Consider the following 13,894-nt stretch of genomic DNA (forward strand, 5'->3'; position numbering starts at 1 on the left):
GAAAACATTTCAGATTCTTGTACTTTTGGACCTTTTAGTTTCCATGATTGTTAGTTAATTTGATTTATCACCCGTATTCATGCATTCAAGCATACATTGATTTTTATTGCATTCAAATCAGTCAATCATTGATATGGATTAACCCTTAAAGGTGAGAAATGTACATTCTAAAGAATATCTGGGTTCATTGAATTCAACATAGAATTTTAGAACCTTCAATTGTTGCGGAACTTAGAATGTTCAAAAACCTACACCTTTAATTAAAATGTCACTGAAGCCTTTGCCAGTGTTATTGCTGTCACTAACTCCAGCTCTTTTAACGGTTGTAGGCGTCTGAGCCAAAGACCCACCACAGAGGAGCTGGAACAGAGGAACATCCTCAAACGTAAGTCCAGGCTCTGGGGCCATTCCATCATGAGTGCCTCCCAGAGAGCCCTCTGTTTGGCTTTGTGTTTGTTTGTTTGTTTGTTTGTTTGTTTGAGAGGAGCCCTTGTTTCCTCTGTCTGGGCCTGACTCCACCGCTCCCCTCGAGCTGATCATCGATACTGCAGCAGGCAGGCAGGCAGGCAGGCAGACATCGACCTACACTGCACAAATCAGATCACAGCTGAGAGAGAGAGAGAGAGACAGGTGTCAAATTTCCGTTGGGTTTCTAGTCGTCAGAATTCCATCAGGCGTTCAGGCTCTGGGGCACGTTGGCAGGGAGGCGGGCCGCCCAGCTCTCAGGACACAGAACACCCAGACCTGCCCCGGAGGGCGGCCGCCGCCGTGTTTGTTCCCAATTGATCTGTAATGGCTAATCAGAACACAGCATGCTGCGCTCTAGTTTTAATTAAGAAATGGACATCGTAATGATTATACCGTATAGAGGCCACTGCCAACAGGTCCCTCGAGTGCAAAAGGCTCACTAATCTCACTTTCTAAGGTTACTAATAGTACTGAGTGCATTCCCAGAGATCGATTCTTATTAAGAACGCTTCCCTGACTCTGCCGGCAATATAGTTTTTTTTCTGGAGGGGTCTCGGGTTGGAGACAAAGCATGTCCATATAAGCTCTTAACCGTATCAGGCCGACACTTATTCTAGAGTGCAACTGCTTACCATTCCATGTCATCGAGGCACTCGAGAGCCGGTTGGCAGCAGATGCTCAAAAAACGGATTGCAGCTTCACCTTTAAGTTGAAGGTCAAAAGACAATGTGCCACTCTGACTAGGTCATAGCCTGACCATTCTTTTCGCACTCTCTTGAAATGCCCAGCAGGGGCCAGACAATGCGTGTCCATGTGCGGCAGGCACACTGACGGGGTGTTATGTAATGTGGCCCAATGCCCCATCGGCCTCACAGTGCATTTCAGGAATGGCTCTGAAGAGAGCAGGAGATGGGGAAAATCACCTAGCCATAGCCTAAAGCAACAGTCTGGAGAAGTCATCAGTCTTCAAATCCAATAATCATGTGCATGAAGCTATTATTATGCATCTGTGGGTTTCTTTGGAATCTCCTGCAAGTTGACATGTAAAAATGTCTGTTAATGAAAGTGCAGAAAGAAGCCAAGTTCTCCTGCTCAAAGGCATGGACATTGTGCACTAGCGATGGTGTTAAGAGCTAGCTAAAGACATTCATGGTGGGGGTGTGTGGAGCTGAGCACTCTGGCAGAGGCATATGTCCATATAGAGCCATGAAGACATTTGCCGATCAGTATCTGCCTGTTCAGCCATGCAGTAGATCAATACTATAATGAGTTCAGTATAGATTAAGTAGTATGATAAATGGCTACAGGATACAACTTTTTTTTTGCCATCAGTAGACTGGCTGCGCACGGTATGTACATGAGGCCTAATGATCAGACAACTTGTACATCCCCTGAACATATATTAGCCTGAGGCTAATGGGAGTGTCAGCTCTGCAGGTCGTTTCACTATTGTATTCCCCATTAAAACATAATTTCCTATTTTCCCCTGAAGATATTTTCTCTGTGTTCTTAATCATCCATGACAACTGGCAGGTCAAAATGTCTAACCTCCAGGTTGTCTTAACTGTTCCTCTCACTGCCGGCTGCAGTCTAATGACCAGACCATTAGATAGGCTGGTATTGCAGCACCTGATGGCTCTCCATAATGAGATTGAATCATTGATGAGCACATGTGGAACGGGATTTTCTTTTGGTTTAGTCCTACCAATTTAAATTCCTATCAGTCATCAAGAGGCTCATGTTGACCAAATGAATTGGCTTCAGTGCAGTTGAAAGCTAACATAAGTGTACAAGCGTAGGAGGAGGAGGAGGATGATGATGATGATGATGATGATGATGAAAGGCCAGTTGAGCTGGTGCTGGTGTCATCATCATCAGTCATAATATTTCTCAGTTCTGCTTTTCACTTGGTTGTCCAATCATAAGTATAATTTATTCAGTTAGAATGAGCGAATTATTGTACCTTGCACACCCAGAAAGGGAAAGACACTCTCTGCTTCTGCTGTATCAAAGGTTTCACCCCCCCAAATCAGAAATTGCTTGGGATCAGTGTTTTGGGATATTTATAGATACTCTTTTGTTTGTGTTGTTTTTTCAGAGAAGAATGAAGTGGAGGAGCAGGAGGCCAAGCAGGAGATTAAAAGAAGACTCACAAGGAAGGTTAGAGCATTTACACTCATAATTGATCAGCTGTCAGCATCCATCTGTTGTTTGCAGCTATGCTACAATATGCTCTGTTGTTATGTGCTGTTATCTGTTTCTTTAACGCAATGGCCAAGTCTTCTAGAGAAGGTGTGAGTGGTGCTCAGCACCATCTGGTGGCCATAAGTGGAGCTAAACACCCCACTGCACTCTGTTTGCACATTCATATTCATGTTTCCACTTCCAACCCTCCCAGTCTGGGAGACAGGTGGCACAGGTCCCCTATATTTCCTTTTTAAGCTCTGGCAGTTATCCTGTTTCACTAGTGTCTCCAACGCCACAGATATCGGATCCTTTTAGCCTTAACCAAACTGAAGCTCCCGTGTGAAATGGCATAAAAGGCATCCAGGTGGGAGGGCCAGTCCAGCTCTGAGTGGGGGGGCTGGTGCTGTGTGGTGATTGTGGCTGCCGCGGTCTCTTGGATTGCTGACCCCGGAGTGCCCGGCAGGGAAATGAGACTTGCTGAGGCTTTACCAGACAAGGCCCGACCTTGTGTGGAATGGGAATTATGGAGATGGGGTTTCCGCTTTTAGCAGCTCGGACTCAGAGCGTTGGAGCTACCCAGCTCACCTCTGCCCACACTCTCTATGTTGGCTCGTTGTGCTTCTGTATGTGTTCGGTGCTGTGTAGAGATATAAAACAAATGATGGAGAACTGACACTGATAGTTGTTTCTGGATGTATATTCAGAGATGTGCTGTAAAAAGCCTATTTTCATGCAGTAAGAAGGCCTGTAGAAGTAGAATGGCTGACTGAAACCAGGTGTTGCATAGACGTTGTTTTTGTTTAGAAATTTGTTGTAGAGAAATATACATTTTGAAAAATATAGATCCTGTTTTAAGGGCTGTTTTGTGTCTGTTGAATCCATCATTGCTGGCACTAGCACCATCACTTAACACTAAGATGAATGATAGCTGCTTCTTTCTTTCCCTAGAATCTAATGGAGAAAAGAATGTGTAGCCAAAGAATGTTACTCATTCTCATACATTTAGAGCATTTGGCTTAAATTGGTTGAATTATCTCACTAGTTGATTCCGTTTGTCCCTTACTCCTATTCGATCAATCATTTCAGTATGCATATGTTTCACAGATGTTTTTCCCACTGTGGTTTTCCGGCTCTACAAAGAGGCAGAGGAAATATCAGAAAAGCTGCCAACCAATTCTAAATCAGTAATTCCCTCTCTGTGATCTACAATTCTCATAAATCTGTCTTGTCCCCAGCTGAGTGTGAGGCCCACGGTGGCAGAGCTGGTGGCTCGGCAGATCCTGCGCTTCAATGAGTATGTGGAGGTGACAGACGCCAAGGACTACGACCGCCGCGCCGACAAGCCCTGGACCAGGCTAACCCCAGCCGACAAAGTAGGTGCAAATCCCTCTGGAGAGTGTTCGTGGCTTCAGTGCCGAGTCCCCCCCTCCCACACACACACACACAACCACTGTTCATGCTGCCTCTTTGTCTTGATCAGAAATTTTTTTTTGGCATCGTTTATGAAAGTACAGTAAAGACAATATAAATGGGCAACATTTTTTAATGGAATTGAAATCTCCAGGAGAATCGGATGCAAAAAACAAAACTGAATAGTAGGCTCAACTTACATTCCTATTTCATTTTCATTCTCTCCTGTGCACATTCTCTCTCTCTCTCTCTCTCTCTCTCTCTCTCTCTCTCTCTCTCTCTCTCTCTGTCTCTCACAACACACACACACACACCCACACACAGTCCCTTATACATGACCCATGATACTGATTGAAATCGAGTTGACAAATATGATTCTACATTCTAGCTCAGCCATGTTGTTTGAGATTTGCCAATATTGTGTTACTGAGGTACAAGATGTCCCTCTGAATTAACACCAATGCAAGGTCTGCAGAATAGAACCACAAAATGATCCCAACCTCTGTGATGAGGGACCCTGTCACATCATTGCATTTTTTGCGCAATGGTTTACTACCCTTTTCACCCTGTTCAGCCTAATGCCCCCTGGCTCATTAACACTGCCCCCTTATGGCTGTGCACTGCATAACAAATGCTCCTCATATACAGAGAGTGTCTTAATGGCGCTGCTGCCAACGTTTTCTTTTTTCCAAGATGACCTCATCGCATATTCTGGGACTGTGCCCTGAGTGTAGGCACAAACAACAGCAGGCCCCCCCTCTCACCTCGGCTTCCAGGCTTTGGATCCCCCTCTTTTACACTCTTCCCCCACCCCATCCCCCAACGTAAAGCCCGTCTAATGCCTGAATAGACGACGGTAGCCGTCTTGGCCACCGTTCCGGATTCCCGTGTTGCTGAAGTCTGTAAGCAGGAAGGCGTGCTGTGTTGCAGGATGATTCATCACCGTTGCGCCTGCAGAGGCGGGGAATCTGAATTTGGACCTTTTCAGCAGGAGATGTCTCACTTGTGTGCATAGAGTGCTGATCCTTTTTGCCTTGCCGATTTCTCAAATATGCATCATAGCGTCTTTTGATATGTGATGGTATTTTTTTACTGTACTTTTGATCTGAAGTGAAAATGAAAACAACTGTTAAATCATCATTTGTAGCGTGTGGAAGATGGAGTGTATTGATTTCTGTTTGTTGGTAGAGGACCCATAATGAGTCCAATGTAATGCCTATGAAGAAAGGTGCCTGCTTGATGACCCCAGTGAAATGCTCTTAAAGGATGTTCTGTTGGTGATGTTTTTGTTAGTGATTTTGGTTTTGACAGTAAATAGGCTTGGTTGTAGACTGGCCGCTGTGTGAAATCCCCTACCTACAGCATGAGGAATTGAACATCTCTCCTGTGTACATTTGACATTGTGCTGGTAAAGATGGCAAACACACACATATAGGGATGAATGGTATGTGTATATTTTTTATTTATTTATTTTTGCTTACACACCACAGGCTGCTATCCGTAAGGAACTGAATGAGTTCAAAAGCAAAGAGATGGAGGTGCATGAAGATAGCAAGCAGTTTACCAGGTGAGTACAAACACACTCATATAAGGCCTGTCCACACGGAGACGCTTTTTAGGTTAAACGCAGAGGTTTTGCTTCGTCTTGGCCGAGCGTCCAAACGAATCCTGTAAACGCACTGCCCGAAACCGCACTTTTCTGAAACCTGGTCCCAGAGTGGAAAAATCTGAAACCGTAGCCCGTTTAAATTCGTTTAGACAGCGAAACCACACATCCTGCTTGCGTATCGATGATGTCATCGCCACACCTCAGCTGCCCTGGACTTGCACTTATAGTATTGCCTAACAATACTAGTTTTCATACATGACATTACACTCGATTACCTACGATTACACTCCGTAAGATAAATATCACAACTGGTGCTGCGCAGCGCCGATAGCTTATGACTTAGATGACTTAGATAGATAGATACTTTATTGATCCCCAAGGGGGAATTCAAGGTCTCAGTAGCATACAGACATCACACACAACATGCACTTACAGCAGAAAGGGTAAATATAAGTATATACATATAACAAAACTCCACTGTACAATAGAGACAGTATATATATACCATATACAGTGCAACAGGTACATTTTAGAAGCATCTCAGGGTCCACTGATAGAAGTAGGATGCACCAAAGCTCAATTGCAAGTGTCATAATAAGGGGTCTGAATACTTATAGAAATTTAATATTTCAGTCTTTTATTTTTTATAAATTTACAAAACACTCCAAACACCTGTTTCTTTGTGCAATATTGGAGCATTGTGTGTAGATCGAGAAGAAAGAAAAAATGAACTGAATCCATTTTAAGATGAGTCTGAAACATAACAATATGTGGAAAACTTGAAAGGGTCTGAACTTTCCGATTGCACTGTACACACATACACACTTTTTATTGTCTGTGATTGAGTTATGCGTTCGGTCCAGTGCTCTGAGAAATTGTCAAAAGACTGAGTGAAGCCTGCTCCCATCCTGGTGCCTCCATACACACATTCTCACAACAACAAACATTCCCATATTCTAAAGTGGCCATGCATTCATAAGCTTGTAAGCCATGCTCATTCTCCTCATACATTTTGGATTGGGAGTTTTTGTCAACAGGGCCTCCCTCGAAGACCCCTCTCAGTAAATTATCTTTTCTCCTTTGGCCTCCTGGCAGGTTCCATCGACCGTGAGATTGAGCTTGTTGACAGGGGTCGAGAGGCTGATGGTGGCTTCCCTCGTCTCGATCAGCCGTCTCTAATCCCCGCCACTGAGGAACTGACTGCCGAAGCTCAGACTGGCCTCTTCTCCAGCACGAATGCCCATTTTCCACGGACCTGCTCGCTTCTCCTGAAGACCAACGGCGGAGAAGGAACCATGTCTGAAGGGAACCCTCTGAGCGGAGCAGAAAGAAACTGAAATGAGTCTGGACTTATTGCAGGCACTTCGAGGGTGGGGCATGGGTGTCCTGGCCACTCTGGAGATGAACCTGCTCCAGGAAGCATTGTGCACTTTTCTGTTCGTTTGTTGGTTTGTTTGTTTTCTTCTTAAGGTGGCCCAGTTTTGTTTCACCATAATTCCTGAAATATGTGATGGTGTTGGCTACATTCACCACACACGCACACACTCAAACTCTCTCTCTCTCACACACACACACACACACACACACACACACACACACACACACACACACACACACACACACACACAGACACACAGATGCATACTGCCAGAATCCCCACTCTCAACAGTGCATTGTATAATGTATGTATAATGTATAATAAACTGCTGAGGGGGGAAATATCAGGGGACTTTTTTTTTTTTATTGTATATTTGTCCATTATTCCATTTTAAGTATCTGCAGTATTATTGCTCTGAATGGAAGAATATCCTCAGATATTAGTGCATGTGAAAAAGGCTTTTTAACACTGTATGTTATTCCCAGCCTCCCTCATTTAGGCAAAGCTGGACCGAAGATGAAGGCATTTTTAAAAAACCCTCTTTAAAAACTGTAAGCGTTTCCTTCAATGTAATTGGCTATAATTGTGTTTATCTTTCGCCTTCTGCCTTATCTCTGAGGCTCGGTCGATGTATTAGCTGGAGCTTCGTCTGAATGTGTGTTTGTGCCACGGCTGTAATGGAACATATCTAGTGTGTTGGGGAAGGGTCGGGGATGGAGTGGACAGTGTGGGTCCAGTTCAGCCATCCCTCTCCTTCCCAGATGCGGAGGGGCATGTGGGTGCCTCCTAAATTAACACTCCAGTGTACCCCATTAACACTCCAGTGTACCCCAATGAATCGTTCAAAATGTCAAACCCTGTGAACTCTTCAACTATTCCTTTGCTGTTTTCTGCTCAATGACAATGCTTGACTCAACCTGTAGAAAAGCTTTACTGCCACCACTACTACAACGAATGGAGGTATTTGTTGATTTTACTCTATTGAAAAGTGGCTTAAAATCCTTAATACTTGTGTCAGTTTTTGAAAGTATTATTTTTAATGCAGATAAGTGATTGAGGAAGAGAGGATTTTAAATTATTGTAATTTTCTTTTTTTTGTACAGAATGTAAGTATGAAACATGTCAATACACCAACCTTGCTGGCATTTCCTGTCTTGTCTTGTCTTGTTGTTTGCATAATTGTTTTTTTATTTTTTACTTAACTCAAGCTAGTGTGTAGAATGCCATTTGTTGACTCACGGTGGGGAACATTGAAAAGCACAGTCTATTCTGATTCACAGCTGTATACAGGCAATTGCATTTGCCTGGAGCATGCTGAGTGGTTCTCGTCTGTATGATTACATGGCAGGGAACACATGTGGACACCAAAGGGGATCCAACATCGTATTGACCGCCATTTTATTTATTCCTCCACCTGTGGTGGTTCTCTCCAGGAAGTCCAGTTACCTCTTGCTGATGCAGGGCACAAAACAACACATATTACCCACAGCCATCGCCGTCTCTTTCTGTGATGATGGTAGTTTTATAAACTTCAGGCTCAAGAGCTAGTAGGCTTGCATGTTGCTGAGAGACACACAGCGGTGCATCGCTACTGTTCTGGCTGGGTGGGACTGCCTCACCGGTAAAGAAATCTGTTGTCTAAGTAAAACTTAAACATGTGCTCATTGATTTTTCAGTCTCTGAATCACTGAAGCTGGTGCCTTGCAGTGTTTCCACCGTTGTACACTTCTTTTCACATTCACTTGTCAGAAAATATGTGGAGATGGTCATTGATTTCCTTGAAAGACACAAATGATGCAGTTTTATCATGGCAGTCTATAAGGTCCAGGTGGAGTACACTGACTATTGAGTATGTTTGGGTGTGTGTGTGCTCACGTGTCTGTGTGTGTGTGTGCATAATTGCGTGAAAACCAAAGGCATGGGAGAGAAAAGTGATGTGACAGGACAGCCGACTGGGCTTGTGTCCACAGTGCGGTGGTGCGTGAAGTGGCTGAGCAGAGCTAATAAAACAGAGAGCTGGGGGAGCGTACCTAATGCCTCTGAACACCCCGGCTCCGTCCTTAGCCCTTCATTACCGTGTCAGTAGAGGACCTGCTGATAGAAGTGTGGCCGCGTGGTGGAAATCACACTATTCGGAGAAATTAATTGCATCTGTTAAAGATTTAATTCATTTTCGATTGGTTACACATGAATAATTGTACAAAGGATAGTAGAGTGTTAGAAATAATATGCAAGATGATGAACACCTCATTTATTCTTTAAAAAAATAACACAGGCAGCCTATTCAGATGCTCGAAATAGTAAATTCAGTGATTATTCAGCTAATAATCACCTAATAACACTGAACATTTAACTCAATAAATGTGGTTACATTTGCATTGGACTATGCAAACAATCTTGTTATACACAGATGGGACTGTATTTACCATAATGCTGCAGATTCTGTGTTCCTTGCTGGGTCTTCAAAGCCCTGTCTGGTCACACCTCTGTCACCACATCACCGTGTTAAATCCGGTGGACAGTGCTCGGATCCATTGGCGTCACTGGCACCAAAGTCAATGAATAGATTTCATGCCCAATTTACATTCCTCTCTATTTGGTTTGCAAAACTGTTTGGAAGATTAAGCTAATGATCAAGCATCCGGAAAGTATGCTGCTTTCACTTCAAAAAAAAAAGATGTACGCTCACATTGTAGTCAATTAGACACCGTTTAGAGCAGTGTTTGTTTTCGAGGAAGAGAAATTCTTCACTAGCCTAGAAATTTAGACGCACCCTAGCGGCAGCAAATTACATTTGCTTCCAGGGCTAGTCTAGCAACTCTCCGTTGGCTTGTGAGCTCGAAATATTAAACTTCTATCAGGCCAATCAAATCGTGTATAGAGTCGTTAGGCGGGTTTAACATAATGATTGATAGCAGAGTTGCAACGGTTTGGCTTGAATTCCCTGCTACTTGAAAACAAAGAAGATGGATGTTGCTGTTGGCCAACAGTGTGACACGAGTTAAGCTTGTTTTAAGATGGCAAAAGATTGAACTAGCCAACTAGCTCAGCTGGTGGGAAAACGCATGGGACTCAGCGCTGTCCTATTGCGTGCAGAGGGAATTTGAAAGACAACCGATTATACCGCCCCTCGGACTGAGCACTGCGAAAGGTGAGTGCCCAGACCCTACATTTTAATATGGGTCTGGCTCGTCAGGCTAATTCTTCACACCATGTCACCATGAATCTAATGATCTCAAGGAAGACACCTGAAAATAAATGACAAAAAAAAACAGGGTGTGTGCTTATATTCAACCTATTTGTATTTCTTTCTGGATTATCGGCCTCATAATTCTGAATAAAGATGAAAAGAAAAAAATTCCTCTTATGCTGCAGGCCTAAAGACATGCAAATAGGCCTACTGTATGCAAACAGGAAGCATACACCACTAGTTCATTAAAAGTGTTATAAAAAATAACACCTATAGCTATATACCTATAGAGCTATTACATGTCATTTCAACCATTTAATAATCCCCCACAGATTTCTTTTTATGTCATATCAGTGTATTTCATTTGAATTTGGGTCTCCCATGGCTCTATTTGGGATTTCTGATTTAATGAAGTTGAACCCCCTTGTTACCTTGACATGCAATGTCCCGATACAACTTACTTTCATGGCCAGTTGTTCTTACGAAGCACATGCAGATGGTTCAAATTTATGGTCCAAGGAAGTAATCATATTGTTGATGTAATGGCCAGCAGATAAACTAATACGTTGAGAGACAAATTAAATTTAACAGACCCAACCATAGACATAAGTCCAGAACAAACAGCAAGTGAACGCTGTAGTCTAGAGCTTGAGATGTGCACATCCTAGTGTTTGATCTGGATGACCTAGGAGGCAGGAGACATCCACACTCTTCCCTTGATGAAAGTCAGGCATGTGTGAAAGACACAGAGCAATCAGATGTGAAAGGCTGATGGCATGAAGTAGCTGACCTACCCAACATGGCCTTTCTAATTCCACTAAAAAAGAAACACGTAATCTAAGTATAAGTATGATGTCATGAACATAATGCCAATCCATTCACTAATGACTTCTTAATTAAATGTACACTGCGGTTTCTGTTATAGGCTGCAGCTTGCTGTAACAGTTCCAATGGGCAAATGGTGGCTGGTATGTCTAGTATTTTGAAAGTGGACAGCAAACTTCTGAAGTATTTCTTCACTACTTTAAATTTAATGAGATAGGGCAACAGACCTCAGTTCTGTTATTGATACAATAGACTTGGAAGTTCATACCTGACTGATCTCATTAAAGACACTCTTAGCCAAAGACAGAATTCTGATTATTCTGACTTCAATGCTTGGATCAGGGACAGACAGATGATATGCAGTACGGGGAGTCACACAAGTAGGATTGATAACATCTGAAAAACTTGCTTTGAAAAATGTCTGAACAGAGTGATGCTTGCCCTGCAGGCATGAACACTATGAGCCTGTAGCTTATTAGGTTATTTAAGATGTTTTATACAACCCTTCATTTTGTATTATTATTATAATTTTATACAGATCAAGTAATTTTTTTTGTCTGTTGGCTCTGCCTCCACACATACAGTGGCAGTCCCTCTCCTTTGGCCATTTGGTAAATGTACTGCAAGGGCAGAGACTAGCAGAACGGACAGGTGGATAATTTAATGCCTTACCGCACCTGGTTCTGAATGGATTCATGCATGCCACATCTGGGCAAAATACTTTCCAGAATCAAATGTGGAACTTGTCCTTCAAATACACCTTTGTTTTAGTGATGGTCTGTGAAGGCTTTGCTACCTGTGTGGTTGTAAAGAAGTGAAGAATAGAATGCTTGAGCCGTTTTAGAGTAGAGAGTTGGAGCACAAAGTCTATACTCAAGGTTATGTATTTTACAGCAATGCATATGGCTTTTCACTGGGTTTCTGTGTGACTCCAGCACACTTCAAATAGCATCAAGCACTTTTCGCTGAATAACACCTACTGAGATAACAGAAAACAGCAACCTAGTGAATGAAAATAAGAGTACATTTTATGCCCATGAGTTAGATAGTGAACAAAGTATTGTTTGCAAATTATTTTGACCAAAGGAACAATTTTATATATGTCTGAAATAGCTGAAAATAACAACTCTAAAACTTCTGAGAAAATAGACTGGCCAAGCTTCAAATTGGCTTAATGTCTCTTTTAATCATTTTCATACCGTTGGACTGAATCGCCCTTCTGCAGGTATGCTGAAGCCTAGCCAACCTTTTTAGTATGCCTCTCTAGGGCATTTCACGGGCACCACCAACAGATGACCATCAGCCCCTCTTGTCACCAAGCCTCATCAAAGGACAGATTCAGAATCATAACTCCATTACTCATGGCCCTTCTGCTCCGCCAGACGGGTGGCCATTTGCATGCAAAATCAAATGAGAAAAGGCCTCCGAATGGTCTACCAAAGGGAGTCTGAAAAGCTACATAACTAATACTTAATTTACCTCCAATAAACCTCTGGTCTATGCATTTTCAGTTTCAAGTAGGCTAGTTGAAAATACTGCATCTCATCAGACAGGAGGCGACTGTGTTTACATTTTGAGTTATTTACCATTAGGCTCAAAGGAGTCCTGCCGGTATTGGTTTTGCAAAATAAATTTTCAAAACGGACTCTGATGGCACTTATGGTTGGATGCACAAGCAAAGCAATCTCCACTCTATCATTTGGGAAAAATGGAAGTCACCTCTACAGAGACTAGATACTGGAAATGTACCATTTTGGAAGAGATCCACTATTAATCAGCTTGATATACTGTTGTATATGCACACTATTCTTCTTCCTGGCAGAATGAAGTAAGTAATTGACTTCCCTCACACGGCAATGCCTCACATTGGACTATATTTATCACCTTGCAACTGCATACTGACACTGACCTATAGCCCACTGTACAAAAATTAAGGAATGCTTTTCTAAATTGTATTTATGCTAATGCATTCATTCACTTTTGGGGGTGAAAACAAACAAGTCACCAAATGCTGATGGCTCCTCGATGGCAGAATGAGGTGCATTACAATGGATATGGGGGTCTCTGCCAATTTGACAGAGCAGAAACCGCTCTGCTGCAGTCTCAAACTACAAGAGCAGCTGGTGGGGATTCACCCTGCAAACTATGAGCTACATCACAGAGCCCAGAGTGCAGGGCAGCCATCACACCAAATGGAAACTCCAAACTGTGCTGCATATAAAGAAGTTGTCGAGTTTGTTAACGACTACCAGCATGTGCCTCGCTATACAACATTTTGATTGGAAATATGTCCGTATGATGCATTCCATCGTTAAAAGGGAATCAAAGACTTAATTTCAGACCAGTGAAGAATAAAATGAAAAGAGCAGTAAAACAGCCCATCATAGTGGTTATCTTTCTCCAGTAGCTCCGCAGTAACCACAGCTATTGGCATACAAGTCATTAAGCTTGGCTGTTAGTTTGCAAAGATAAATGTTGTTTATCGTGCAGTTGAGATGAAACCCTTCATTATACTAAATATCCAACATAATCTCTTCTGAGCCCTAAACAGGTTGTCCTCCAAACAAACATGATATTTTAAAAGTGAGAAATAATGGATACAGAGCATTACAAGTGACAGTCTATAAAGGATGGGCACTAACTCTGGCAGGCATTTTTATTCTATTAGATTTATTGTTCCCCAGCAGTCCTGGCATAGCCTGCTGGTTCCATAAAGATAGTTTTTCTTTTTTCACAGCTGACCTTGAAGTATTGAATGAGACAACCAGGAGAGTCAAATATATAACAAGACAGATATTTCCTGTGAACAGATGGGCAGAATCAGGTA

General features: G+C 42.6%; 1 protein-coding gene across 5 annotated transcripts in view; it reads left to right on the top strand.

Annotated features, from left to right (window-relative positions):
- phactr2 (phosphatase and actin regulator 2) overlaps positions 1 to 8,197 on the top strand; it is a 42,149-nt gene extending 33,952 nt beyond the window's left edge. For all 5 annotated transcript variants that reach the window (XM_048269807.1, XM_048269806.1, XM_048269810.1 and 2 more), the window contains 5 exons: positions 330 to 385; positions 2,567 to 2,628; positions 3,891 to 4,028; positions 5,556 to 5,632; positions 6,770 to 8,197. In XM_048269807.1, coding sequence (XP_048125764.1) covers positions 330 to 385; positions 2,567 to 2,628; positions 3,891 to 4,028; positions 5,556 to 5,632; positions 6,770 to 6,785 — 349 coding nt within the window. In that variant the 3' untranslated portion in view covers positions 6,786 to 8,197. The remainder of the gene's footprint in view (positions 1 to 329; positions 386 to 2,566; positions 2,629 to 3,890; positions 4,029 to 5,555; positions 5,633 to 6,769) is intronic.
- Positions 8,198 to 13,894: the final 5,697 nt, after the last annotated feature.

The sequence above is a fragment of the Alosa alosa genome, chromosome 18, assembly GCF_017589495.1.
Source record: "Alosa alosa isolate M-15738 ecotype Scorff River chromosome 18, AALO_Geno_1.1, whole genome shotgun sequence".
NCBI classification, from domain to species: domain Eukaryota; kingdom Metazoa; phylum Chordata; class Actinopteri; order Clupeiformes; family Clupeidae; genus Alosa; species Alosa alosa.